Source organism: Lissotriton vulgaris, chromosome 2_1 (genome assembly GCF_964263255.1).
Source record: "Lissotriton vulgaris chromosome 2_1, aLisVul1.2, whole genome shotgun sequence".
In the NCBI taxonomy this organism is placed as follows: Eukaryota; Metazoa; Chordata; class Amphibia; order Caudata; family Salamandridae; genus Lissotriton; species Lissotriton vulgaris.
In genome coordinates this window covers 1,135,292,672-1,135,320,290 of record NC_141687.1, presented here as the reverse complement: position 1 = coordinate 1,135,320,290, position 27,619 = coordinate 1,135,292,672, and the positions used below count along the sequence as shown (strand labels likewise).

Here is a 27,619-nt window from a genome sequence, read left to right as displayed (position 1 = left end):
ATTTGCGTACCCCCATATTCCTGCACCATATGTACAATTGAGACACAAGTTGCTCTATACACAGTTAAAAGTTCCCCAATCGTTTTTTTGCCCAGTTTTCTGCTAAAATTCGTAAGGGCCATTATGGATTTGCAAAACAACAACCTCTGTGTCTTTATTGTTGTGTTCCATAGGCCAGTTTGGTCAAACAATATACCTAGGTAAGAGAAAGTGGGAGTAAATTCCAATGGTTTAGAATTAATGTACATTGTTTTCTTCTTGTTTTGTGCCCAGGGACCACAATTCATACAAAACGTTTTCGTACAATTAATCCTTAAATCTAAATTGGTCATGAAATTTGAAAAGGATGTAATCATCCTTTGCATGTTTAAAACCGCGTCATCCGCGTATAGTAGTGCAGGGACCGATCTTTTAGCTACCATAGGCATGTCCCTGCACTTCCGGAGTAATGTGTTTTCCAAATCATTAATGTAGATTCTGAATAGGAAGGGAGCGAGTATGCACCCTTGCCGTACTCTTCTTGCAATGTTAATAGCCTTAGTACATTCACCATTCCTACCAAATCTAACTATGGCCCGTGCTCCCATGTAATGTTCCCTGAGAAAAATAATTATATTTTCCTCCACACCCAATTTTTCTAAGATAAGCCAAAGCTTACTATGGGTGACCCATTCAAATGCTGACGTTAGGTCGACAAAAGTTAAAAATATGCGATTTCTCCTTACTGTGGTATATTTTTCTAAAAAAATTTGCAGGTTAAGCCCCTGTTCAATTGTACCAAGGCGTTTCCTGAAACCACATTGAAGATCACTTATTATTGAGTGTTCTTCAGCCGATAATTGTAATTTGTTTAAAATTACGCGCCCAAAGATCTTAATGGTTGAGTCTAACAGTGATTTTGGGCGATAATAGGTACAACTTGCCCTATCTCCCTTTTTAAATATAGGTACAATGATAGACTCAAACCAAGAGGGTAGCAATCCTCTCGAACAAGATGCATTAAAAGGTTTCATAAGGATTGGACCCCATAAGGCCATGTTATTTTTATACAGATCAACTGGCACTCCATCGGGGCCAGGGGCCTTCCCTTCAAGGCTAGTTTTTATTCCTGAGATGACTTCATTCAAAGTAATACACAGATTCATTGTATTACTATTTAAGGTCGCCTCATCCACCACATTTACCGGTGGAATCTGATCCAAGGGCATCGCCACACTGTATAAATTTGTGTAATGCTCTAGCCATGCGTTGTCAGTGATGGCTATCTCTATTCCGGCCTTAACTTTTTCATCAAAAGAAGGGTGCGTTAACTGCTTTCCAGAAGGCAGCAGAGTCTCTACCCAATGATGCCTCACACAAAGATTTCCATGCCTCCTTTTTCAGGGTATCCTTTCTCTGTTTCAGCACATTTTTATAAACCTTTCGCCGTTCCCTGACTAGATTCTGGTACCTTACAGAATCATTTAAGGCATGTTTAAGGTTAGTATAAGCCTTAGTACAGGTTGTGTCAAACCAGCTAGCTAGATCATTTTTAGGGTTTTTCTTACCAACCCATAAGCTAGTTTTGATGTGTGAGGTTATATTTAGGACATTTTTAATAACTGCTGAGTTAGAAGCGTTTCCATCCAGACACACGTCAAAACTGGGTTCACATTTCCTAATTAAATTCTGTAGGAAATCTTCGGGGACCACTTTAGTCCATTTCAAGGCATATCCATTTTGTCGGTTCAGAGCAATATCATCTACAACCTGTCTAATTAAGCTGTCTTTGTCAGATTCATAATCGGAATTTGAAATTTCCATGCTTAGGGGAAAGTGATCACTTAGTGGGGTATCTAACTTGTTAAAATGTATAACCTGATCACTATACCTAGCTGAGGTTAAAATATAATCAATTGTTGAAAATACACCTCTCCCATTAAATGTGGGGCAAAAAAGGACCTCGGGTTGGCAAGCTTTGTTTGCAAACCCATGTCACATGAAAACATAATCTCGTTTAACAGATCCCCACATACAAAATGATCGAAGTGAGATAAACTAGTCTCTTTGTTCAACAATGTACCGCATACTCCTTGTTCCCCTCTTTTACATAGTGAGCAGTTGAAATTCCCTACCAAGACAGCAAAGACTTCCTTGGTTTTCCCTCCTGACATGTGTTTAAAATCTGCACTCAGTCCTTTTAACACATCATTCAACATCTCCACCGAAGCATTGTTCTAAAAATTTACAATAAGCAGGCACTGCACTTTATTAATATGTATCTTAACCATATGATAATATCCGTTATTAACGAGAAACTCTATTTTGACACATTTAAGAAGGTCGATACAAAAGTGCATAGCCCCCCTTTTGCTCTACCAGAAACTGAGCCTATTGCCGGTGGAAAAAAAGTTTTAAAACCACACAAATGGTGCGCCTCCTTAGCCCAAGTTTCTTGCAGGCTAACTATATCAAATTCATTGACAAGATTCAACCAATTTTGATCAAACAACTTGGTTTTCATACCCGCAATATTCCAAAAGATTATTGACCACCTGCCCTTTTTTGAACTGCTGTCAGCCTGTTTAATACTACTCCGGTTACGACTAACATTAGTAGGCTCTTCACTCTGAATATTCATATCTGTACCACTGTCCTCCAGTACAACCAGTCTTTCAAAATCAGTAGCCCCAACTCTTATGATAACAGGTATTTGTGAACAAGTTTCTCTACTAGAGGTAATTTCAATCGTTGATGTTATTCTCGATGATTTAAGTTCCAAATTGATGGGGCTAGAGTACCCCGAACACAGTCAATCCACTCCCTTGAGTCCCTTGCGGCCATAAAGAATATCAAAATGGTTAAAAGTGGTAATATTAAATTGAATATTATGTGCTTCCCTACTGCCCCCTCCTTGCATCCCCAAGGGATAAGAATTTAATAGAACAAATGGAGACGGAGTATAGAAATATCTTAAATCTATAGTTTTAATCCCACTCCCTGCTCTTTGCTGACTCCATTCACAAATATGTCTAACCACCCGTCTATCCCTGAAACTGACAATGACACAATCCCCTTGTTGGCCCTTCGGTCTGTGACCCACCCAGCTTATTCTTCGAACATGCAGAATTTCGCCATGCATGTAGGTCGGGATGGGTCTAAACTTATTCAACCAGAAGGTTACTTTATTCTTCAATTCAGGATAATTTTCTGATTTACCCTCATCTAACTCAGGGACCCAGGTGGTAAATCGATACGTGGGAGCATGTTCTTATGTTTTGCAGTATCTCGTGTTCCCTGAACTACACCTTCATCTTTTTGGGCTGTCCAAAAAAGATACCTTTGCAAGCTCCCAATCCCCTTTCCCTTGTATCTCCCCTCCTTGCGTGCTTGGAGTCCTGTTTTCTAAAACTATGGAATCCTGGCTGGTTCCATTCATTAGTTGCGGTGGTGTGTTTACCGCAATTGGGTTGGGCAATGGGGCTGGGTTTTTTACTGAATCCTCAATTAAGTTCCCCAGACCTTGTGTAGGAATGGACTCAGCATATTTCCTCACTATCTCATTGTTAGCTAGAGTTGTTTGTTCAAGGTTTGCTAACCTGTCACCTATCATTTTCATTCTCTCGAGGAGGGGCAACATTAGTGATTTGAGCAGATGCTCCATCTTTCCCATAAACTCCTCTGCAAATTGTGTGGGGGGGGGGGGCCCGGAGGGTTCTACCAAATTCACAGACACTATTTTTGGTGAAGGATTACGAATCATTGAAGGTATAGATTCTAATAAAGTTGAGGTCTGTGTTGCAGTGCTTTTAATTATTTTTTGCTCAATATTCAGTTTCACACTCTTTACCTTCTGTAACTTCCCTCCCTGTTTCCCTTTTGCATTTGAACCCGCAACTAACAACTGTTTTACATTTATATTTTGGGGATTGGCAATATTTCTAGACTTGGATCTCGTCAGAGAATGTGGTATGGTTTCAGTAGATATGTTTACTGAGCTTAACTCACTAGAATCATTCATCACCTCAACGGGACTGCAGTCATTTGTCGTGGGTAAGTTAATCTTTTCTAATAGCTGGTAGCCATTGCTGTGTCTCACGGTGTTATCACTGGCATTTTTTCTTGTTTGCTCTGGTGTGACTTCTTTCGTTATTCCCCCCAGTGATGATCGTCTAAGATAAAGTGGTTCTAATGGGAGACGTTGCTCTGTTAGGGCTATTTCATGCTCTAAAACAGTAGTGGCTCTGGTTAAAATGTTGTCCAATGTTCCCGTAACACTCCCTCCCACCCCCGCCTTTCTCCTTTTTCCAAAACGTGCTGTCATTTTTTACTATTATATTCGCAAACCAATGTATACATTTTGAGCCAATTTTGTGAAACTAAGTCCAGATTATATATATGCTTACAGTTCCTTGAACATTCGAGGGGTGGCCCAGCCCAGCCTCCTCCGGCCTCGGATGGCCGCAGACAGCCCCGCCTTTGTCCCGGGTTTCCCCCGGCGTGCGCCCGCATGCGTTTCACGCAGCGTAAGTGAAGATGTTCTTTAGTAGCCAACAGGCGATATGCAGCAGGTGTAGCATGTCCTGTTGCCCCCTGGGACCTGGAGTCCCTCCACAGTTCGCTCTGGTCCTCTCAGTTCGTGGCAAAACAACAGCGCGGCGGCTCCCACGAAGCGGGAGCGGCAAGATGTTAAGTAGCTGCTGTGGGCGATATGCGGCAGGTGTGGCGTGTCCTGTTGCCCCTTTGGACCTGGAGTTCCTCCACAGTTCACTCTGGTCCTCTCAGTTTGTGGCAAAACAATAGCACGGCGGCTCCCACGAAGGTGGAGTGCAAGATGTTAAGTAGCTGCTGTGGGCGATATGCGGCAGGTGTGGCGTGTCCTGTTCCCCCTGGGACCGGGAGTCCCTCCAAAGTTCGCTCTAGTCCTCTCAGTTCGTGGCAAAACAACAGCCCGGCGGCTCCCGCGAATCGGGAGCGGCAAGATGTTAAGTAGCTGCTGTGGGCGATATGCGGCAGGTGTGGCGTATCCTGTTGCCCCCTTGGGCCTGGAGTCCCTCCACAGTTCGCTCAGGTCCTCTCAGTTCGTTGCATAACAACAGCGCGGTGGCTCCTGCGAAGTGGGAGCGGCAAGATGTTAAGTAGCTACTGTGAGCGATATGCGGCAGGTGTGGCGTGTCCCGATGCCCCCTGGGACCTGGATTCCCTCCACAGTTCGCTCTGGTCCTCTCAGTTCGTGGCAGAACAACAGTGCGGTGGCTCTCCGCTGGCTATAGACATGCAGAAAAGCAAGGTAAAGTAAAAAACTAACAAAAGAAATTAAGAAAACAATCTAAGGTAATAACCTGACACAATGAGTTAAAATAACGAGTTAACACTAAAACAATATATCTTTAAATGGTAATCTGTTCCTGATTCCTCAAGCTTGAGTTGGTTTCTTATATAGGCTTGAGTAAAATCCATAAAATGTAGAATAAGGAATGGATGACGAAAGTCTCTCATGAAAATTGAATTTCAACAATAAAAAAAGTATCTTTTCCTTATTCTTCATTTTTTCCTTGCTTTTTGTTTCAAATAGTAGCGCTTGTAAATCATCAAGAAATAAATAATATCTGTGAATGGTGAAGAAATCTTTTCGGTTCAGTAAAAAGAAAGGATGTTGCTGGTGAGATGTTCCGCCTCATTTCCAGCGATGTGCACAGATTATTGTCAGGATACCCAATGTCAACACGAACTGAGGTGGGTCATGTGATGGGTCACGTAAGGCCGTGAATTGTAAGAGGATGCCAACGTGGCAAGATCATTGACGTTCTCCTCACGCTTCCAAGAACTGCAGCCACAACAATCATGGTTCCACGCGACTCACTCCTGGGCAGCACAGGCGACGTATATTCAAACGATGCCGATACTCGTAATGGCAGAAACATCCTAAAGAGGTACTATTAAATTTTGGTAGAAGCAACATTTGCCTTAAATCCTTAGGTTATTTGACTTAAAGTTGAATAGTATAACAAGAAATTCAGTTTTAAAAAAAAGTTATTACACAAAGACTGTGCTGGCACTGACCTTGAAACACGATGATAAAATAAGCTGCTTTGGCACGCAGGGTATATAGGTGGGTACTTTTCTTTACTCGTCGCCAGTATTGTAAGTAAGGAAAACGTCCAGAAGATAACTTTAACATCAATTTATTAGCACCCACAAGTGGAGGTAGTGACAACCGTGACTTCTTAACAGGAACTTCTTGGAACATCTCCAAGAGAGTTCTGATGATGCACTTACATTCTTTACGTGCATCATCAGATAAAGGAGAAATTACAACAGATAGCCCACTCTCCACAGGTTTCATCAAATGGTTGTTTTCTTTCATTTAAACGAGTTTCCAAATATAGGGATTCTTCGTTTTTCAGGCACCTTCCTTTCCGCTTCATTAATATTGTCTGTAGAGCTCTCATTCAATAACAGCCCACGAGGGGGCAAAACTGAGCTCTTTTGTTTAATAGAAAGTGGGTTAGTTATAGGTTATATGGCACCTTACAAACAATCGCACGTATATGATTTCAGGATAGTATTGAGTTACGGTGCTGTAAGGAGAGGAGAACCATCAACCTTACCCAAAGTTGTGGCCAAAGCCAACATAGAAATTCACAAAATCCTCAGCACACATTTGTAGAGTATTATTAAATACCAATGCAAGTATACACAAATAATAAACAGTTTCAGAAATCTTCTCTTTCTTTTTTCTTTTCTTTCTGATCAGCCAACATGTATTTTGTCGCACAAACTTCGAAATCATCCCACGACTTTCTCAAGGCTGAGTAAACAAAAAATAAACAATGGCCATTGTGACACCATACATAAAACTGTTGTGCACAAGATCAATTCAGATATAAATGTGACATCATGTGCAAGTGCAAAGACATGCACATGGTGGACCTATAGTCAATGATAGTGACTTCGTGAGCATCGATTTGTGAAGATAAAACAAACTTATTGTGCAAGAATATTTCATATTAAAAACTCTAAATCAAGGTGATGGAGAAAAACCTAATCATTAAAATGCTCCCAAAGCCCAAAACTGTATAAGGGCATTTAAACCAAGCCATAAAGGCACAAAATCGAAACCATAAAGAAACACCTGAGCCGTGTAAGTCAAACCCTTCTCTCATTGTCATCAGTACATAAATAAAATCGTCAAAGACCAAAAGGGGTGACTACTATCTCACCCATCTTGCCAACTACATGAATCACCATTGTGATATTTTTTCTAAAGGGGGTGTACCTTCAATGTCATTGGTAGCAACCTATGCAGAAGTAAACAAAATAGTACAATTAAGAGCCTGTAAAAATTGATCCTCTTGATCAAATATATTCCCAAAATAGCCTAATGTATCAAATCACTAGGGCTGGGCGTAATTTGCGAAATTGCCTTTTGCAAAATATCGCAAAATATCGCAAAATGGCAAAAAATCTATGCGAACACGCAGAATTTCGCATGCTCGCAGAGATTTCGGGGGCAGGGATTCTTTGCAAGTTCACATGCCTCGCTTGTGTTTATAAAAGGTCAGAGACTGATCAGAGCAGCAGATGAGGAGAAAGAACTAGCTCATGGTCACAAGAACTGCACGGGGATTGCGCTCGTGAAAGTCAAGGATGCAAAGGCCTCCATCAAGCATCACAGTTAATTTTTGAGGGTAGATATGGGGAGAAAGCACACCTGCCCAGCCTCGAAAAAGCTCATATTTTTTTGGGGCTGATTAATAATGAGTTACTGAATTTGAGCTTAAACTTTATTTATATCTGTAAGTGCTTCCTGTTCAGGTTTATGTTTTTGTGACAGGAGCATCGTGCCAGAATAAATCCTGCCCTGCATTTATCCAAAAAGACGCTACCGTTTTGTGCGATACCTCTACTCAACTGGAGTACTTTCTACTGGCTAATCAGTAAGTGCTACCTCGTTGGGTATATGTATAGTGCTTTTATACACTACAGCTGCATAAAGGGCCAGAAGAGTTGTCTCCAGTGACCATGTGTGTGTAACTTTGCCATCGCACCGAAGGTCGTCAGGGTCCCTTGAGTGAGCTGTCCATCATAGTGGGTAAAGGGCGGGAACACGGTGCACACTGCTAGTGTGTGTGGCGGGACCAAACAGGCGGGGCTTCTATGCGAGTTCACATGCCTCTTGTGTTTATACAAGGTCAGAGACCAATCAGAGCAGCAGATGAGGAGAAAAAAGCTCCTGGTCACAAGAATTGCACAAGGATTGCGCTCGTGAAAGTCAAGGATACAAATGCCTCCATCAAGCATCACAGCTAATTTTCGAGGGTTGATATGGGGAGAAAGCACACCTGCCCAGCCTCGACAAAGCTCACAATTTTTTTGGGCTGATTAATGAGTTACTGAATTTGAGCTTAAACTCGGGCACCTGCTTTATTTATATCTGTAAGTGCTTCCTGTTGAGGTGCAATTTTTATGACAGGAGCACTGTGCCAGAAAGAATCTTGCCCTGCATATTTATCCACCAAGATGCCACCGTTTGTGCAATAATATTCTGTTCCGCTGCGGATCGCGGAAGTTTTGACATTTTCACGTTCCACACAGAACGCGAAAATGCCAAAATTTTGCACGTTCCCAGAACGGAATGGAATTTGCAGCCCACCCCGACAAATCACCACCTACTTTCCATGTGGTGATATTTCCATACCACACACTTTAGACTGCGAGTGAGTCTAATATTCTTGCTTCAAAGTGAACAAATGCGTAATTTTCTGTAAAAACACCCCTGTAATGAGAAGGAAAAAGTACCATTCTGGGCTTGAGACCAGAGTTTAAACAGTGCTGGAAATTGTTTTGAATTAAGGAAACTATTACTTTTGGGTCTCGTTTGAGCGCCATACGGTTACTAATGGTTTTGGAAAGTGTATCAAAGTGAGCACTAATTGTCAGGGAAGCCGGTCACATCAGAGCTTTTTCCTCAGAACTGGTTTATTTTTTTTGAGAAAAACAATAATGTTTGCTTCCGTCGAAGAAATCGGTGGAGTATCCCTGTTAAAAGTTTGTGTGAAGAGATCCATCATTACACATTATGAATAGCTTCCAATACCCAATAAGACCAAAGAAAAGTCTATTCCATTGTTCGAAGACATGCTTAGATTTATCAATCAATAGATCATAATTCAATGATACAATGTCTTTAATGAATGGAAAAAGCTGAACTTCCAAATATAAGGCAGAGTCTGCATTGCGCTTATCTTCCTCAGGTTTAGCATGATTATAAAAATGTTGTATTTTTGAGGCATAAAGCTTATAACTAGACAAAGCTGCAAATGATGTAGCTTCCTTTTTAATTGTGAGGATAGGCATTGATGGATCAAATGAAATTACTCCTACATCATTCACAAAAAAGTCTAGACAATCAGTTAGCTGCATTGATGTTAGGACATGCAAATGGCTCCAGAAAATGTGCAAATAGTAATGGAGAGAGAGGACACACTTGTAAATTCCTCTTTTTAGAGCAACTTTCTCAGTTATGGAACCCAGCAACTTTCTCGTTATACGAGCTGATTGATTGGAATAAAATGCCTGAATTCTAGACAACATTTAGGTTTCACAACCCGTAACTGTCATTATACTGTCTACTCAACCAACGATTCTAGGGGCAATCTGATTTGCCAAAATGTTTCCATAGATCTTAGTGTCACAATTTTTTAAAGACATCTAGTGACATGAAGAACAATTCTGGGGAGATTCTCCCTTTTTAAGCAATACAGTGATGTAAGAAGATGGCTCTCTATAGTGTACTAAATGAAGTACACTCTGCAGAGTCCCCATGAATCCCCAAGTGGTAAACAGAGGTAAAAACAGATAAATCTAATGATCTTTCTGTGGTTTTGTGGGTGAGCAATTAGGCTTATCAGAGGGTAGTGCTAAACATGTGTTCTACTCAGAGAAAGAATAAATGAGACACACACTCAGAATAAATCCGAGACCAATTTATAAAAATAATATTGATTTTTATGCCATTTTTAAGAGCAACAATAGACTTCTACGGTAAGTGCTTTTGTGTTACGATTTTCCAAATTTTGGAAAACATATCACTTTTGTGCACAATTACACACCATTGGAAACAATGGGGAAAAAAAAGAAATGCATATTAAATCAATCAATGATTTCATGAAGTTACCTTCTCGTTTTAGGTTGATGACTAGACCAGGTCCAAAGTTCCAGCAGGAGAAGATTGGTAGAGTCCCTGATCGGCCGAGAGCAGAATGCTGAGGGTCTTGGAAGCTGGTGTAAAAGACGAAAGGGGCCACTTGAAAGAACCCTGCACAGGAAGATTTACAGGTAAGTGTGATGTGGCTCCTTCATAGGAGGAGGTTGTTAGGGCTTGGGGACCATGGGAGCACAGCTGGTTTGTCGTTCCGGAGCTGGTGGGGCCGGCTGCAGAGCAAGCTGGTCAGCTGGGCATTGTGCAGTCGGAGCAGGCAAATTGGAGAAGCGATCACGGGACAGCTGGGCCATTCAGGAAGAGGGTCTCAGGTGTCTCTACATCCCTCGAGGGGTGCTTGCTTGTGGTGTTTTGGGAGTCTGATGTAGACTATTCTTCTTGGTGTTTTCCATCTGGGATCCGGTACCTCAGGTATTGGTACGCTGTGGCTCCAATAGGTCATGGTGTCTCCAAAATCAGTGAAGAGACAGATCTGACAATCCAGAGCTGCTGAATCTCTTCTTGTTTTTGTACTACATTGAGGTCATTGGTGATCAGCAAGTTGACAAACCAGACTTTATGGGATCCATGCCTGTGGTGTGCAGTGGAGTGATACCTGCACCCCAAGTAAGCTTCTTGGCAATTTCTTGAAAATTGGTGGCTCCAGGGTGCTTGGAGTCCTTTCAGGTTCAGGACAACACAGCAAGCATCGACTGTTGAGTGCTTGAGGGAGCAGGCAGGGTTTGGTGTCTTTTTCTTTTGCAGCAAGGCTTCAGTTCTCATACAGTGGATATGATTTGTCCTGGTCTTCTCTTGTTCATCGATTTTGATGGTCAGATCTTGGGGTACCACCTAAACACTAAATTTAGGGGTGTTATAAGTGGAGACAGGTAGTAGCAAATGGGCCACCTACCTTTAGAGTGTCTAGACTGTGTAGTGACCACTTCCTGTTGGAAGGGGAATTGCTCTAGCCCTGATAGGTTATCTTTCCACCATTACAAGATGGTGGAGTTCCAGGAGAGGAGTTCATATTGACGGCTGTGCCCTAGGGACGGTGCAGGCTAACTGAGGACCCTCCTACTAATTTAACATATTATTTTCCTGCCTTTCATCCTGTCAAAAGTGGAGCAGGTGTGGGGGCTTATCTCACTAGCTGGAGGTTCCTGGGTTGGATTTTAAAGGCAGCATCGCATTTCAAGCTTCCTACCCAGGCCATCCTGTCATGAAGGAGGTGCCCAGAGCAGGCTTTGTCTTTGTCCTCTGACAGCGCTGGCTCTCACCCCATGAGGTCAAAAGCATGACTGGTGGTGGCAGACTGGGGAAAAAAAATCAGAGGCCATACCAGTGCTTGATAGGTTTTAGGAGACCCTCTAAAAGGGTCTCCTGTGTATTGTATATCTGTGAATCATGCTTTTATGTTTTTTTTATTCTAAAATGAAAACCGAATAAAGTGATTTTGATTTGATTTCGGTCTCCTGTGTGAATTTAATAATAAATCCACTGCTGGCAACAGTGAGGATTTATTAAGAAAAAATGTTTGGTACCAAACGGCTCACTGACAGAATATCTACAACAAAAATGTCGACATACAAAAATATTGTGACAAAAATATTGTTTTTAAAAATGTCGAAGTCCTAGCTTCATAATGATAAGTACAACAATATCGTTGTTAAAAATATAGTTTAAATGTTTAAAAAATAATGTAAAATAAAGTAAATAATACATATAATTAAAAAAAGATAGAATTATTAGAAATATTTTAAAATTATAACTAATAAATATAATGTAAAAATAAATTAAACATACATATATAAAATATAATATATAAATGTACTCAATAGTATTAATAAATATTTATTTTATTAAATTATAATAGTTAGAAACATATTAAACATTACAAATACATATATGTACACATAAACCGGTAAAAATACAAATACAAATAAAATATATATATAATAAATCAAAATATTTACAATTACATTTGACACTACATTAATTGCAACAGTAGGGAAAATGTTGAATAGCAGAGGGGATAAAATTATTATTCCCACTCCACGGAGTGACACAGTAGGGAAAGTTTTGGATAGCGTAGGGGAATAATTTACCATTCCGACTCTAGGGAGTGCAACAGTAGGGAACGTTTTGGATAGCGCAGGGGAATAATATACTATTCCCACTCCAGGAAGTGCAAGAGTAGGGAAAGTTTTGTATAGCGTACGAGAATAATTTACTATTCCCACTCCAGGGAGTGCAACAGTAGGGGAAAGTTTTGGATAGCGGAGGAGATAAAATTACTATTTCTACTCTAGCAAGTGCAACAGTAGGGAAAGTGTTGAATATAGTAGAGGGGAATACTTTACTATTCCCACTCCAGCAAAATAATTAACATTCATTAAAAAACAATTAATTATTAAAAAATAATTTTTTTATTAAAATAATTTACCTCCCACCATATATTCCCCTATAAATACCACGACCAATGTTAACACTATACAACAACTTAAAATAAATGTTGTAATAAAGATTTTATGAAATATATTAAAATTAAATTACTTACCAGCCTACTCCCCTATCAACCCACAACCCGCTCTTAAAACAATAACACAAATAAAATAATTAATTAATAATTATTAATGGCCAAATAATAAATCATTAACAATACATTATTTACCACAACTAACAATATAAAATGTTAAATACATAAATATTAAATAATAAACATTATAAATAATTAATTATTATCACATTTACACCCTGCTCCCCTATAAACCCACAACCCACTCCTAAAAAAATGAAAAAAATAACATATTTACCAATTAATTATTAATAATTAACAAACAATTAACATCTAATTAATAATAAATTAATAACCACAATTAACAACATACAATCTCAATCTTAAATACTTAAATATTAATTAATAAAAATAATAATTATTTAATTATAATTAAATTACTTCCCACCCTATTCCCTTATAAACACACAACCCACTCCTAAGAAGATAACCCAATTCAGATATTTACCAAATAATTAATATTAATTAACCACAAATTAATAACTAATTATAATACATTAATTACCACAATTAACAAAATAAAAATTAAATACAAAAATATTAAATATTTTAAAAATATTAATGAATCAAATATAATTAAATTACTTCCCAGCCTATACCTCTATAAACCCACACCCTGCTACGGAACTAAAACGCAAAATGTAATTAAAAAAACATAATAACTTCTAAAAATTATTATGAAATGTATTATAATTAAATTTCTTCCCACCCTATTCCCCTATAAACCCACAACCCGCTACGGAACTAAAACGCAAAATGTACTTAAAATAAAATTCATAACTTCTAAAAATGTAAGAACATATATTAAAAAACAAATGCAATACTTACACAAAAAATAGAACACATGCATTTAAAATACACACTAAAATACATAACACTAAATAAAACAACAATATTTTTAACAACAATATTTTTGCAAACAATATTAATTACTTGTATATTTTGAAAAACGATATTAATTACCTTCAACTCGATATTCTTGACAACAATATTCTGACAGTCAATATTTTTGTACTACGATATTTTGCACTCGATATTTGTGCAAGTGTACATTTGCAACTCAATATTATGTCTGTTCACCATACTAAACATCTTACAAATCAGTGAAACCATCATGGAGCTAGGAAACTCGTTCTGACAAGTATCATGCCCATGTACTGGGTAAGACATCCTGTGCATTTACAAAATCTCAGAATAGACTGGAAATTTCAGGGCATATCTGCTCACATTGCTATGTAGTCACATAGGATTTAGTGCACCCTGCATTATGGCTAAAGATCTGTAGTAAGGGGGAATTACCTATATTTTTTGCAGTGTATGGTGGGATGGCACACAGGGCTGTGTGCAATATCGACTCTTTGTATTTCTCTGCATTAAGACGCAGCCTGAAATGGTAGAGTGAAGAGCCATGGTGACTGCTTCCTGGGGTGGCATAACAAGTGCTGCAGCCCCAGAGGACGCTCTTCAGTACCCATGCCCTAGGTAACATGTGTACTATTTTCTAGGGACTTACAGGGGCAGTTGAAGAGGTGTCAATCATTGTACAGTGTTTGGGAAAGGGTACTATAACTGGGTACCTGGTTAGCAGGGACCCAGTGCACTTACAGTTCAAAATTACATCTTGCATCAGAATAAAATGGGGTCTAACCATGCAAAAAATAGGCAATTTCCTGCAAGTGATAACAGTTTCAAAACAAGACTGGGGCACTTTACCCACTTCCTCTATATATTTTATAAGTTGTGAAAGTAATTCAGAAGAGTACTTGAGATATCTTTATAAATGTCTGAGGGTATCGCATCAGGCACATCCTTCTTCCCTATTGTGAGTGTTTGAATGACCCTAAGAACTTTCATTCCAGAGACTGAAGAATTTATAGTTACCTGATACTCACACAGGTAAAGCAGCAGCTATATAGTGATTAATAGACCCTTGAGGGGCTACAATTGTTTAGTCATATGACACATCATAATATTCCTGGAAAACATGCATCAATTTAATGGGAGCCTTCTGGAGCTTATTTTTAGTATCTCTAATGGAATGGGTGACATTCTTATTAACCCTTTCACTAATCTGTAATGGTAATATGACCCATGCCCTAACTATTTTGAAAAGTAGTCTTTTTCATATTTATTTTATCAAGACACCCCCTTTAATAGGCCCGATCCCCTCATCACCATAACACCTAAGTCCTCCAAACAACTCGACTCTGTCCTTGATGGATTGGTTTCCTGCAAACAAACTAGCGCTGAATTAATCAATCATAACTCATGCCTGATCCTGTCAACCTTAGCACAACCATGACCTCTAACTCAGTCCTCAATCTTTGTCCTTTTCTTTATTAATATGAGAAGGCTTAGATAATCATTCCCAATCTGTGGCCTGGGATTCAGTGATTGAGTGATTTTGGAAAAAATGCTCCTTGTAAATAACCTTGAGCTTATGAGGCTCTTGCAGAAATACTTGTGCACCCAAGGCCTGAAACTGTGGAGTCAAATATGGAAGCTGCCAATGCTGATTTGGAGTAGTGTGACACAAATTGGACCTAACAAAGAAAATGATGTTTACTCCCCACCACACCTGAACTGTTCAGATAATATGTATGATAGAGAAGGTGATGAAAAATGAAATTGACAATATAGAAAAGAGTTACCCAGGCTTAGAGCCTACTTCGGCCTGCTTAGGACTGAAGAAGGGAAAATGATGGACCCTTTGAACCTGAAAATCAATGTTCCAGTCAGCCAAAAAAACAAAAGCCTGTAGAATCAGCTGTACCCTAAAACTACTCTGGTCATCATCCTCTACACTTTACGGAATTCCAAGCACCCACAAGGTACTCCGGTGCATTCTATTCTCCAATCTTCCACCTTGCATGAAAGCTCTTTCATAGCTACTTCTTGATCATGGAATTGTTGCGTCACTGCATTCACTTTATCCACAAGCTTAGAAACCCTTTGTTCAGCTTCAGTCACTCTCTGTGGTACGCATTGAGTTCAGCGGTTTAGACAATCTATGTAATGTGACTTGCACCTTCAAACGCAATGTCTTAAGGACTGTGTTAATATTGATGTCAATGTACGCAATGATACGTGTATGTGCAAAAATCAAATCAAATCACTATTGTTGTAATCCCTGCAAATGACCTCTCCATCAACTCCAAGTTAGAAATACATGGTCAGGCAGACCCTGCACCCTAGGCCTGAGGCAACTGATTTGCAGATCATAGGTGGGGTGATACGTAACAAGCAGGACAAACGCGCAAACAGGAAAAAACCATATTCGTTTTACAGATAGGCAGCAATACCACAATGGTACTGGGAGATCGGACCCAATAAAATGCACATGACCACAAGGGTGTGGATTCCCAAAACACCATAATGGCAGATGCCAAATGAAGTTAGTAACACTCAGCCAATCAGGACACAGCACACACTACACATGTACCCCATGCCAGACATCTGGACATGTTACTCACAGGCCCTCGTTGTGTACACACAAGGTTGAAACCCATCTGCATTTGTCATCATGTTTGAGTAATGTATTGCCATTCCACTCCCGAAACCTGATCTATGAAATGTTTTATGAAGCTTCAATAAATATATAAAAAGCCATTCAAAACAATTGTACATTGAGTCAGTTGTCAGACCTGTTTCAGTATGCTGCACTCCCGGCCACAGTGTTGGATTATACCAACTGTTCCTGTTTTGCAAAACACCTCTTGACTTTTTTTTTGTCAAGGAAAATTAATATTCGAGCAACAACTTTAAAGTCTTTCCTATACTAATCCCTATAAGCACTCAGAGATTTGTAAATCAAGGTTAAGTTTGGAAGAGTGTGTTGAAACTGCTCCTGGGTTTGGCTCTCCCCTTCTTCAGTCAATGATTCCACTCAAGACCCTGGGTGATGCTGCAGGATGGTATCCTCAACCAAATCATTAGCTGAGAAATCCCAGTGCAATTTTCCCCTTAGTTCATCTTCAGCACTTTCGCTCTCTGCTCAGTCGTTAGAGACCCGGGAGGCCTGACCCATTTTAGACATTTGTTTCCTGAACTTCTTTGAAATAATTCCCCCTTCCCCAAGTCCTCCTCTGTTCCTGCCTGGCCCTGACACCAAAGAATCCTCATTCGAGTAGTCACTCAGTGAAAAAATGTCTCACCATTGTCATGTAGTATACAGCAAGGTCCTAGGGCAGAACAAAGTCCCATGAAGCACTGAATACTGCCTGGATTGCATAGGGTGGGAGCTGCTCTCTATAACAACAGAAATTAGGGTATGCTTAGCTCCATCCTCCAGGGCCCCCTCTTTGTTCCCTCTGCCAGCTCCTACAGTGCTTTCAATTAATCAATCAATCAATCACAGGCATTTATATAGCGCACTACTTACCCGGAGGGTCTCAAGGCGCTGGCATTCCCATCCCCTGTTGGACTGCACATAGTTGCCGCACTTAGACGGCTCGGAGCGAAATCGATGGGCAATATAAACTCCAAAGAGTGGGGAAACATGAGGTCAACTACATTTAGCAAGGTTGATCCTACCCCAGCTCGAGAATCAAGGGAGTAGTGCAATTCACCATTTTCTCAAATAACAAATTTGCCTCAACATTATTGGCACTACCATTTACAGCATGCACCTCATCCTCAACACAGGACATCAAATCTTTGTCACTAATTTATGACGGGACAGGTAATTCTCTGATGTCAATACGTGCATTGACTGTGACTGTCTTCTCTGTCGAGACAGTTAAGTCCTTTGAACGAAGCATGTGCATTATTTGTTCCCTACCACCAGAGTATCCTCTGCATCAAGTCCCACACTGGAAGACTCCGGCCACTCTGCAGCTCAAAGAGAGGTCTCCACTGCCATTAATGCCAAAGCTGCTGAGCAATCACTGAATTTATGAATCTTAACATTTCTGGCTCATGTATGGTTGGGGAATCAAACCTGGATAACCTATATCACAGCACAGTACATTAACCATTACTTGAACATTATCAAAATTATCAAAGCAAGCATCCGCATATGCACAAAGCCCACTTGCCAAACTAAACCAAAAAACACACAAAGGTTAGGACCGTTCCCTATGATAAGCCAAGAAGTTTTCACTGACCTTATGACCAAAGTAAAATCTGGCTCCCCTAGAGACTGCTGCCCCCATGGATCCTAAAGGAGGCCAGCCATGGCCCTCTTAAACAATTCACTATCCCAGGGCCATGTACCTGATACCTTCAAAGAGGCATCTGTCATCCCTCTCTTGAAAAAAACAGGAGCTGACCCCAGAACTCTCACCAATTACGGACCCATCTCACTGCTTCCATATCTGGCCAAACTACTCAAAACCCACCTAGCTAAAAGCTTATCTGCCTTTCTGGAGCAGTCAGACTACCTGGACTCTCATTAAGCAGGGTTCCGACCAACCCACTCCACAGAATCAGTGATACTGTCAGTCCTGGATTCCCTGCGAGAGAAGGCAGACGGAGGATCCCCCAAGCACTTGTGCTACTGGATCTGTCTGCTGCTTTCGACATGGTCGACCACAACACCCTGATCGACCGTGTCATGGATGCAGGAATACAAGGACCAGCCCTCAAATGGATAAGCTCCTTCTTAACAAACCTCTATCAAGCAGTCTGCCTTGGAAACTTCACAACCCCCAAGATTAAAAACACTTGCGGTGTCCCCCAGGGCTCCTCACTCTCCCCTCACTTATTCAATCTATACCTCCTCCCACTGATCCATGCACTAAAAGAAAGAAAAGTCAAAACCTTCAATTACGCAGACGATTTTCAATTAATATTTCCGATCAATAACTCCCCTACCACTATTCGCAAATTCCAGTCGACAATGCTGTTCATCCGTGACTGGATGAACAGCAACCACTTCAAATTGAATCCGGATAAAACGGAAGTCATCCTCACAGGTGGCCCATTAAATCCCTGGAACTCCCACTTCTGGCCTAAAGAACTGGGACAATCCCCCATCCCCTCTACATCAACAAAAACCTTGGGGGTCATAATCAACAATGACCTGACCATGAAAAATCAAATTGGATCTGTGATCTCAACATGCTGTTTCCAGCTAGGAAAAATAAGGAAAATCAGCAGGTTCCCTAACCAGGAAGCAAAGATACAGGCAGTCCTCGCTATGGTAATATCCCACATATGCCAACTCCCTTTACTTTGCCATTCCGGCCTACCTCACCAACCGCCTTCAAATGGTTCAAAACCAGGCTGCCAGGCTGATCCTTCAGGGCAACAGGCACCAACATATCACCCTCTGCTGAAAAAGTTACACTGGCTCCCAATAACCCAGATTTGCGCCTTCAAGGTGGGATGCATCATCTTCAAATCCCTGAATAGCAAAAACCCCAAATTCATCAACAGCTTGAGCAATAGCTACTCCCCCGCCCGCAACCTGCGATCTGTCCACATGCATCTCCTGACCACACCTCCTTTCAGACTAAAATGGGCAGGGGGGTCAAGATTCGCTACCGTAGGCTCCAAATATTGGAACTCCCTACTATTGGAGATCAGATCCTGCACTGATCTCATGAGCTTCCACAAACTCCTGAAAACATGTCTATTCAAACAGGCATACTAGTAACACCTTAGTATAATTCCTTCAGAGTAGTGCCAAGAAACCATTCCGGTGTACATGCGCTCTACAAATTAAGTTTAACATAACATAACATAACATAACATGTGAGTAACCCTGGGTGCTGAATTCTGTTCTGTTCACTGAGTTTGTGTAGTTTTACCCAAAAACTCTGCTCTGCGGACCGGAGTAATATTCCTCGTTCGTGCTCATCAACATCAAGTTGGTGAGCGCGAGCTACGAAAATCCACCTTCCAGCAAGATTTTTCCTTGCTCGCGCTTGCCAAGCACGAATGAGCAAAATCAACCTCCTGGCAAGATTTCCCAACGCGGGTGGTCGGATTTCTCAATGCGAGTGGTCACTGCAGGTTTCGACCACTTACATTGAGAAACCTTCCTTTTGCATGGAGAATGCTGTCGCTTGAGTAGAATATCTACTCGAGTAGCAGAAAGGAAGCTGCACCCTCATGCGCTGCACAAGGTGCCATTCACAATGATTTTACAGTGTGGCAAAAATACTGGTGTTCAAAATCTGCGTGAACAGCATGACCCTAACGTACTCTGTTGGTAGTGTAACTCAGCATAGCACAGTGGACTTTTCTTTGGCACTTCGCTGAGTCCTGCTACGTGGCACTCCATGAACTCTGCTCAGGCTTACCCGTGAGTATTGTCATGCCTTCCAATTTTGCGCCATAAGGGCTGGTATAATCAAGTAGTTAGCACTTCAAACTAAGCCAGGCAGTTTATAAAGTACATAGCCACATTGGCATATAAGACATTTTAGATATTGCAGTATACATAAATGGAGCCCATGTGGTCAATGGATATCAATCAGCAAGATTCACTTACTTATCTCCTGGATAAATACATACATACATGACTAAAATAACAATTAGTTTGAGGATTATGCCACAGCTTGGAAATATTATATCTAGGTTTAAGCACAACTTGTTTAAGCACAACTCTTCACCAACCAAGAGATGTTGTATGAACCAGGTGATGATACATGCAAGGCCAGCTTTAGAGCTGGTGGCACCAAGTGCTAGAATAACACTCCAAAACCTCCTTCTCCACAAATTCCCTCATTACAATATGCCACCAGTGCCCCTCTTCTCTCCGTAGCTCCTTTTCTCCATGCATGACATTTGTTTATAGTGCTACTCATGCCACGGTAGGGTGTCAGAGCACTATACGTCACACACATTATACAAAGCCAATGATTCATAAGTGTGTAAATCAGTCCATAGAAAATGTTACATAATAAAATGAGGATTTCAAGGTGTAGGATTCACATATCACCGATACTAGTAGGCAGTATATTTTAAAAGTGTTTTGTCTGACAAAAGCACAAGCTCGGGAATTAAAATGTACCACAGTGGTGGCCTATACTAATAAGAATGAACTTCTATCCAAATGAACACTTTTAGCAACATCAGGATAATTAAAGAAAGGGGAAAAGTATTGAAGTCTTTGGCAGTGTGGTAACCTATACCATGGAGATCTTTGATGACATTTCATAGCTCACTGTACTACATCATGGTTGTAACTTATGAACTGCTAATAGTAAAAAGAGCACTGTGGCAAAAGCAGTAATATACTGAGCTAACCTCCTAAAATAAAGTTCAGCAATTTGCATGGCACATGTTCAAGCACATTAACCTCTAACCACTACTTGAACATGAGTGGAAACTGCAACTAGATACAACTCTGATCCCTTTCAAGGGGGTTCTTTAGTCACTCGAGTTATCTTGACATTTTTATTGTGTCTGAAAACAGCTGTTGTTAGAAAGTGGGTTATTAGTTGTGGTAAATATACATCTACCACTGGCAATAAGGCAACTAACACAGTCTAGGTCTCAGTACATGTCTCAATACATTATTCCCATGCTCAACCCTTGGTAGCTTGGCTGCCAGCAGCAGGGGTGGCCTTAGGCATGTGCAAGCTGTGCACCTGCACAGGGCCACCAAATCCCAGGGGCCACCACGCCAATATATATCCCTAATATAATAATCCTCTGAAGATTGATACATATTTGTGTGGCGGCCCCTGACAGGGATTTGGTGGCCTCTGGCTCTGATCCTCTTCCAAACACCCTGACCCCCCTCTTCAATGGCCTCCGTGCTCCGCCCCGCCCGGAACCCCTCTTCCGGGGACCCCTACCTACGTTCCCTGCACAGGGTCACCATTAGCCTAGAGCCGCCCCTGCCAGCAGGCAGGCTTAACTTACGAGACAGGTATGTAAAGCATTTAAAAAGACCAATTCAGTAAATAATAAAGATGCAAATAGAAATACAACAATAATTCATAAAAATAGGAAATGTTGGTATCTTTAAAATGACACCAAGGCAACAATAATCCAATTTTGTGAACTCGAGTTATAATGTTTCTAAAGATCTAGCACTGTATAGCAGTTAGAAACCTATAGTGCCACATAGGGACACCTGGTTGGGCTTAACCTGGACAAAGTCAAAGTTTCAGGCTGAACGCAATGGAGCCGTGCTTGGATTCAATTCATAGTAAACCTCGGTCAAGATTTTACTTTCGGATTTAGAAACTTTGCTGGAGCTTTTTCTACTGGGGTCCCTCCATGCTCTTCACCAGTCTGGGTTCAGTGAGGGTTGGCAGATTACTTCCTAGGGAGATTCCGGTCAAACTCTAGAATTCAGACTTACGGAGTTATTCAGTGGGATGACCCAGCAGGGCAGGCCGTCTCACGGTTGAAGGTCACCAGCTTGGCTCTCGAGCTTGAGTCGGTCCCTTAATGTAGATGTTTTCCAAAGTTGCTCCAAACTTCTGGAACTTGTTCCTGATTTTACCCTTGGGGGTCCAAAGTGTCCAAAACATAATCCAAGGGTCTGGAATCTCCAAGATGTTCCTAGAAAGTTTGGGACTTCAGTTCCTACAATGCACTTGGACAAAACCCTTACAAATCAGCTGGACTCACTCCAAGCTGGGGATTCTTACTGGTAACAGTCCAGGTGAACTCTGTTAACCTTTAGCTTGCAGGGAGTTCACTCTATTTCTCTTGAAGCAAGGTACATCCAAAGGACTGTAGTTCCAGATAAGGTAGCAGGCACAGTCAGTCAGAATGCAGGGTTCGGCTGTGAAATCAAGTTTCCAGCTTGGCAAGCCTTCTTCTTGAAGTTTCAAGCAGCAGATCTGAGAGGCTCTGCACCTCTCACATATTTATCCAGTGTTCTCTGGGGTCAAGCAGTAGAGCACTCTGGTCCAATATGGTGCCGTGCAATACCCTAGAGGCTGACCACTTCCTCCGTGTGGCATAACCTTCTCTTAGAAATAACTATTTTTCCCAAATTCTGTATGGCTGAACTTGCAGCAGATGAGCAAGAACTTGTTAAACCATATTCCAATATGGCTAATTTCTATTGCTCACCTCCCCCTACCATCTGCAAATTCTTGCCTTAAGCCTTCCATCTGGCTCGGTCCTCCATGGTTTACGACTCCTCCACCCTGCTCTGGCATTCCTGAGTATCAGAGCTCTATCCAAGAGATAGCCTCTCACTGGGTGAGACACTTATCCTTTTAATTCTAACCAATCCAGAAGACCATAGGAAGGCTGAATTATGGGTTACAGACAAGAAAGGCTTATAATTTCTTATCTGTATACTTTAGGATACATTTAACAATATAATATTGTTGTATTTATCAACACCTTTCTCCTAAGTCCTTGATTTATATTTTATTTGATTGCTACTAATAGTTATGCATTCCTAAACTATTGCAAAGTTATCCCATGTGGCTGGGGAACTACAATGGGGAAAATGAAATGTGTAATTTCTCCAACACAAGGGCATATAAAACATATTTTATAAGAATCTGCTTATAGCTACATGACCCTCCACCCCTGGAGCACATAGCAGGTTAGGGTGTCCTGAATATGCTAACATAGTGTAGATTCACACTCCACACTGCTCCAGTGCAAAAATCGATTTTGAGAAGCAATTTACTACAATGGGGAAAGTGAAATGTGCAAATTCTCTATCCCCAGGGCAAATAAAACTCCTTATAATGAACGGACCCCCCCATTCTTGGGACACCTGGGGGAGACCTTTGGGGTACGTAATATACCAACATATTGCAGTTTGTCACTTTGTAAATTGCTCCTCCGACCAAAGTCGAGTTAGGGAACAATTTACATTTTTCAGGCAGTGCTGCAACACAGGGCTGCTTTGAAAATGACCTCAGGTTGTCAGTAGTGCGCACATGCAAGTATAGAAAGGGCTGCTAGCCTCTTAATTAAAATGCCCTTTTATATATTGGGGACTTAAAGGTAGTTTTAATCCCCCTGCCGTATTATGTATTAGGGGTTTATAGGGTAGGTCATGCCAATTATGAGTGTACCCTAATATATAGTATTCCCTCATGTAAGAGTTTTGACTGTGTGTTCAACGCATCACTGGTCCTGTGCCTGTGCCTGAGAGTAAGAAACAGAGCATCTAGTGGTCTCAAATGTGGGGGGACACTGCAAACAGGTCCTGTTTTTCAACATCTGTGAAGCACAAAGAACTCTGCAGCCTGGGCTTTTAAACTTGTGTTACTTATTTGTAACCACTATGGCTCCCAAAGTCAGCACTTGGTGAGGAAGCACTGGTCGCGCCAACCTGGACTGGGCCTGGTCAAGGTGTATGCTTTGGAAGTCTTGGTGCTGTGGCATGTGATGTTCAGTGAACTTACCTTTCACCAAGTGACATTTTATGCAAGTTACGTTTAGATGGCACGGATACAAAAGACATCCAAGCGCTTATTTACCTAGTAAGTAGCTGCTGTTTGACATTACTCAGATAAGAGTGCTTTATGTTGAAGGATTGCATCAGAATCAGAGTGTTGCAGACTAAATGATCAGGATTGATGCAGTAGAAAACTTCTCTGTTCTTTCCCAGATGCAAGCACATTCCTTCATCTTTTTTGGGGCAAAGTTGCATGCAGTCTCAGCTTTGTGACTACCATTGGCAAATGTGCCTAAAAATGCTATATTGTTGTACTCACTGTTTTGTGGTCACCACAGGCCAGAAAGAGCTTTACAGTGGTGGATTAATTATAGCGATACTTCAACTTGTCCTACCCAAAAATAACTGGAAGTCAACCAGGTAGGATCCATGTTTAGGTTTCACCTGCACAGCACTTGTGCTGTGCTTGTGAAATCTATTGTATTAAATCTATCTTGAAAGGGGGCTCTTTTCAGTTCCCATAGTTGAATTACTGTATTTATTCGCTTTTGTGTGGAACATTTTTTGTTTACTTCCCCTGGGTGCATGCATTTACAATACGTCTGCTAAAGCAGTGCACACTGTTTAAGCCCCATTCACTCTCAAAATAAGATCTCTTCCCACGGCAAAGGCAGTATGCAGGAATGCTTACTTTTAATTACTTATTTATGCAAAGAAGATGCTTTAGACTTAGAATGTTTGTGGCATTTCCTATTCATGCCTCAATAGCTTTCTGTGCACGTTGTACGCATTATCATACAGATTTTTTCAATTGAATCTATTTGGTCATCATGATCATATTCTAAATGTTGCCATAAGCATTGCACGTTAAAAATTAAGATAATGTACAAGAGCTATGCTGTATTTTACTACTAAACAAGCAACCACAAGTACAGTTACCTTGCAGACAACAAGGTTATAATTTGAATTGTGCATCAGGTGCAGTGGCACTGAGCCCAACATTTGTCAGATCTCCTCTAAATACATAATATTGCTATATTTTACTACTAAACAGACAGTCACAATTGGAGTTATCTTGCAGTTTAAAGGGGCTTGAATTGAGTGGTGCAGCAGGTTAAGTGGTAACAGGGCCAACGCTCTAGGGATCTCACAAAACACAAAATATTGCTAAACTTTACTACTAAACAGGCAGTCCCAAGTACAGTTATCTAAGAGACAGGCACGAGGGCCATGATTGGAATGGTGCTGCAGGTTCAGTGGCACCGGGTCAAATGTTATCAGACGTCCTCTAAACACCAACTATTGCTATATTTAACTACTAAACAGGCAGTCACAAGTGTAGTTACTTTGCAGGTACTAGGATCATGAATTCAATGGTGCAGCAGGTGCAGTGACACCGGGTCTAAAAGCTCTCGGAACCCCTGTAATCACCAAATATTGCATTTTTCTTTACTACTAAACAAGCAGCCACAAGTGCAGTTACCTTACAGACAGTGGGCTCATGATTTAAATGGTGCAGCAGGTGCACTGGCACCAGGCTGAAAAGTTGTCAGAACTCCTCTAAACACGTAACATTGCTATTACATCAAATATTTCTATTATTTTGCTCTTTTATTTTTTGAAATGTTGCTATTACATACCTGCAATATACCACTAATAACACTTAAACAGACTTTCTTTAACTTATATTGTAAAACTACTCAGCAAACTACACTTACAACAAAAAAGAGCTTATTATTTGTAATCACATAGGCGAAGCTTAATGCATTTACCAATGCTCATTTAAGTCTGTGTTCTTTCCAGAAGCCCCCGCTCCTAATTTTGGGGTATAGATTCTTGCGCTCGTGAAGTCTCCTCCGTGGCCCTTCTTGCTGTCCACACAATCAGGCATATTCATTTGAATGGTTAGGTTATGGCCACTGCAGTACTCCTCTAGAGGGTTTATAAGACTGACGCTGGTCTGTTTGGCGCATGTTACGTTGACCACTTTGGGGAAAGTACACTGGGCATTAGTTGCTCAAATGAGTTAATGATTTCTGTCATTCTCAAATCAGCCAGCAGTTGTTCAGGGCTTTCTAACTCTTTTGCTTGTTGCGTGGTGCGATTCCCTTTACGACCAAGGAAGGTGCATATAATTGGGGAGCTTGATTGCGAAATAAAAAAATATATATATATATATTCGCCGGTCCGATTGGGGATTGGAGGTGGCGTTTGTGGAGTTTCACGTATATATATATATATATATATATATATATATATATATATATATATATATATATATATTCACTGAAAAAACCATAGGTTTCACACCAGTTATAGTTAGGAATTAGCATTTAAAAAACCTATTAAATTCACTGAAAAAACCATAGGTTTCACACCAGTTATAGTTAGCTGGAAATTTTACTGATATAAAACCATTGAAATTCCCACGTTATAGTTAGTCGGACTCACTATAACTTGCGCGTGCAATGCACTGCTGATGACGTCACATATTACATCACTCATGACATGGTCAGTGACATCACTCATGACATCACTGATGACACCATCCAGTGAATATGTGTCTTTCTGAAAAATAAATATTAGTGAGTTATGTTTAAATATTTAAATACATATATTAGTGTTTCACTTTGTGTATAAGTGGCTACATGTGTTGATAAGTAGCTACATGCGTATGTATATGGGTTATTTGATATTTTTATTAGTATTAGTATGAGTGTCTATATGGTTTGGTGGAGGTATTACTTAGCACATAGATGCATGAGTGACTGACTCTTTGTTTGTATGTGTTTTGAAGACAGCATATGTACAGGACTGTATGGGTGGATGAGTGTCTATATGTGTTTGTTAGTGAGTGAATGACTGTCTCACTAGTGTCTTTATCAGTAACTACATATGTTTTAATCTAGTATATATGAATATTGATGTATATAACTGAGTATATGTGAGAGTAAGAGATTGTAAGATTTCCTGTTTAAATAAGTATGTGTTTCTATAAGTGATTGTTTAAGAGAATAAATATGTGTAATTTTCAATAGAAGTAAGGTGGAAGTGTGTGTATAACTCTATTTTCAAATAAATGGTTGTTCAATAGTTTATTTGCACGTGTGAATATGTGTGTGAGTAACTTTTGGATGAATGTCGGTGTGTAACAGAATGTATAGGTGTATCTCTTCATATGATGAGTGAGTATATGTATGAGTGACTATATAGAACTGTTGGTGAATGAGTGGATGAGTATATAGATAGTGGAAGTACAGAATTGCTTGTTGTAACTGATATAGGTATGTCCATTTTTTAAAAATTTCAGTTTCTATTTTTGAATATGTGTCTCAAGGGTTACTTTACACTGAGAGGAGGTCTGTCACTATGTCACAAGGATGGTGTCATCAGTGATGTCATGAGTGATGTCACTGACCATGTCATGAGTGATGTAATATGTGACGTCATCAGCAGTGCATTGCACGCGCAAGTTATAGTGAGTCCGACTAACTATAACGTGGGAATTTCAATGGTTTTATATCAGTAAAATTTCCAGCTAACTATAACTGGTGTGAAACCTATGGTTTTTTCAGTGAAT

At 40.5% G+C, this 27,619-nt stretch overlaps 1 protein-coding gene across 1 annotated transcript in view; it reads right to left on the bottom strand.

The window, feature by feature from the left end:
• Nucleotides 1-25,953, bottom strand: part of LOC147731703 (uncharacterized) — a 38,666-nt gene extending 12,713 nt beyond the window's left edge. The window contains exon 1 of the mRNA XM_086958792.1: nucleotides 25,812-25,953. Within this exon, the coding sequence (XP_086814918.1) occupies nucleotides 25,812-25,821 (10 nt within the window). The 5' untranslated portion in view covers nucleotides 25,822-25,953. The remainder of the gene's footprint in view (nucleotides 1-25,811) is intronic.
• Between the last annotated feature and the right edge of the window lie 1,666 nt (nucleotides 25,954-27,619).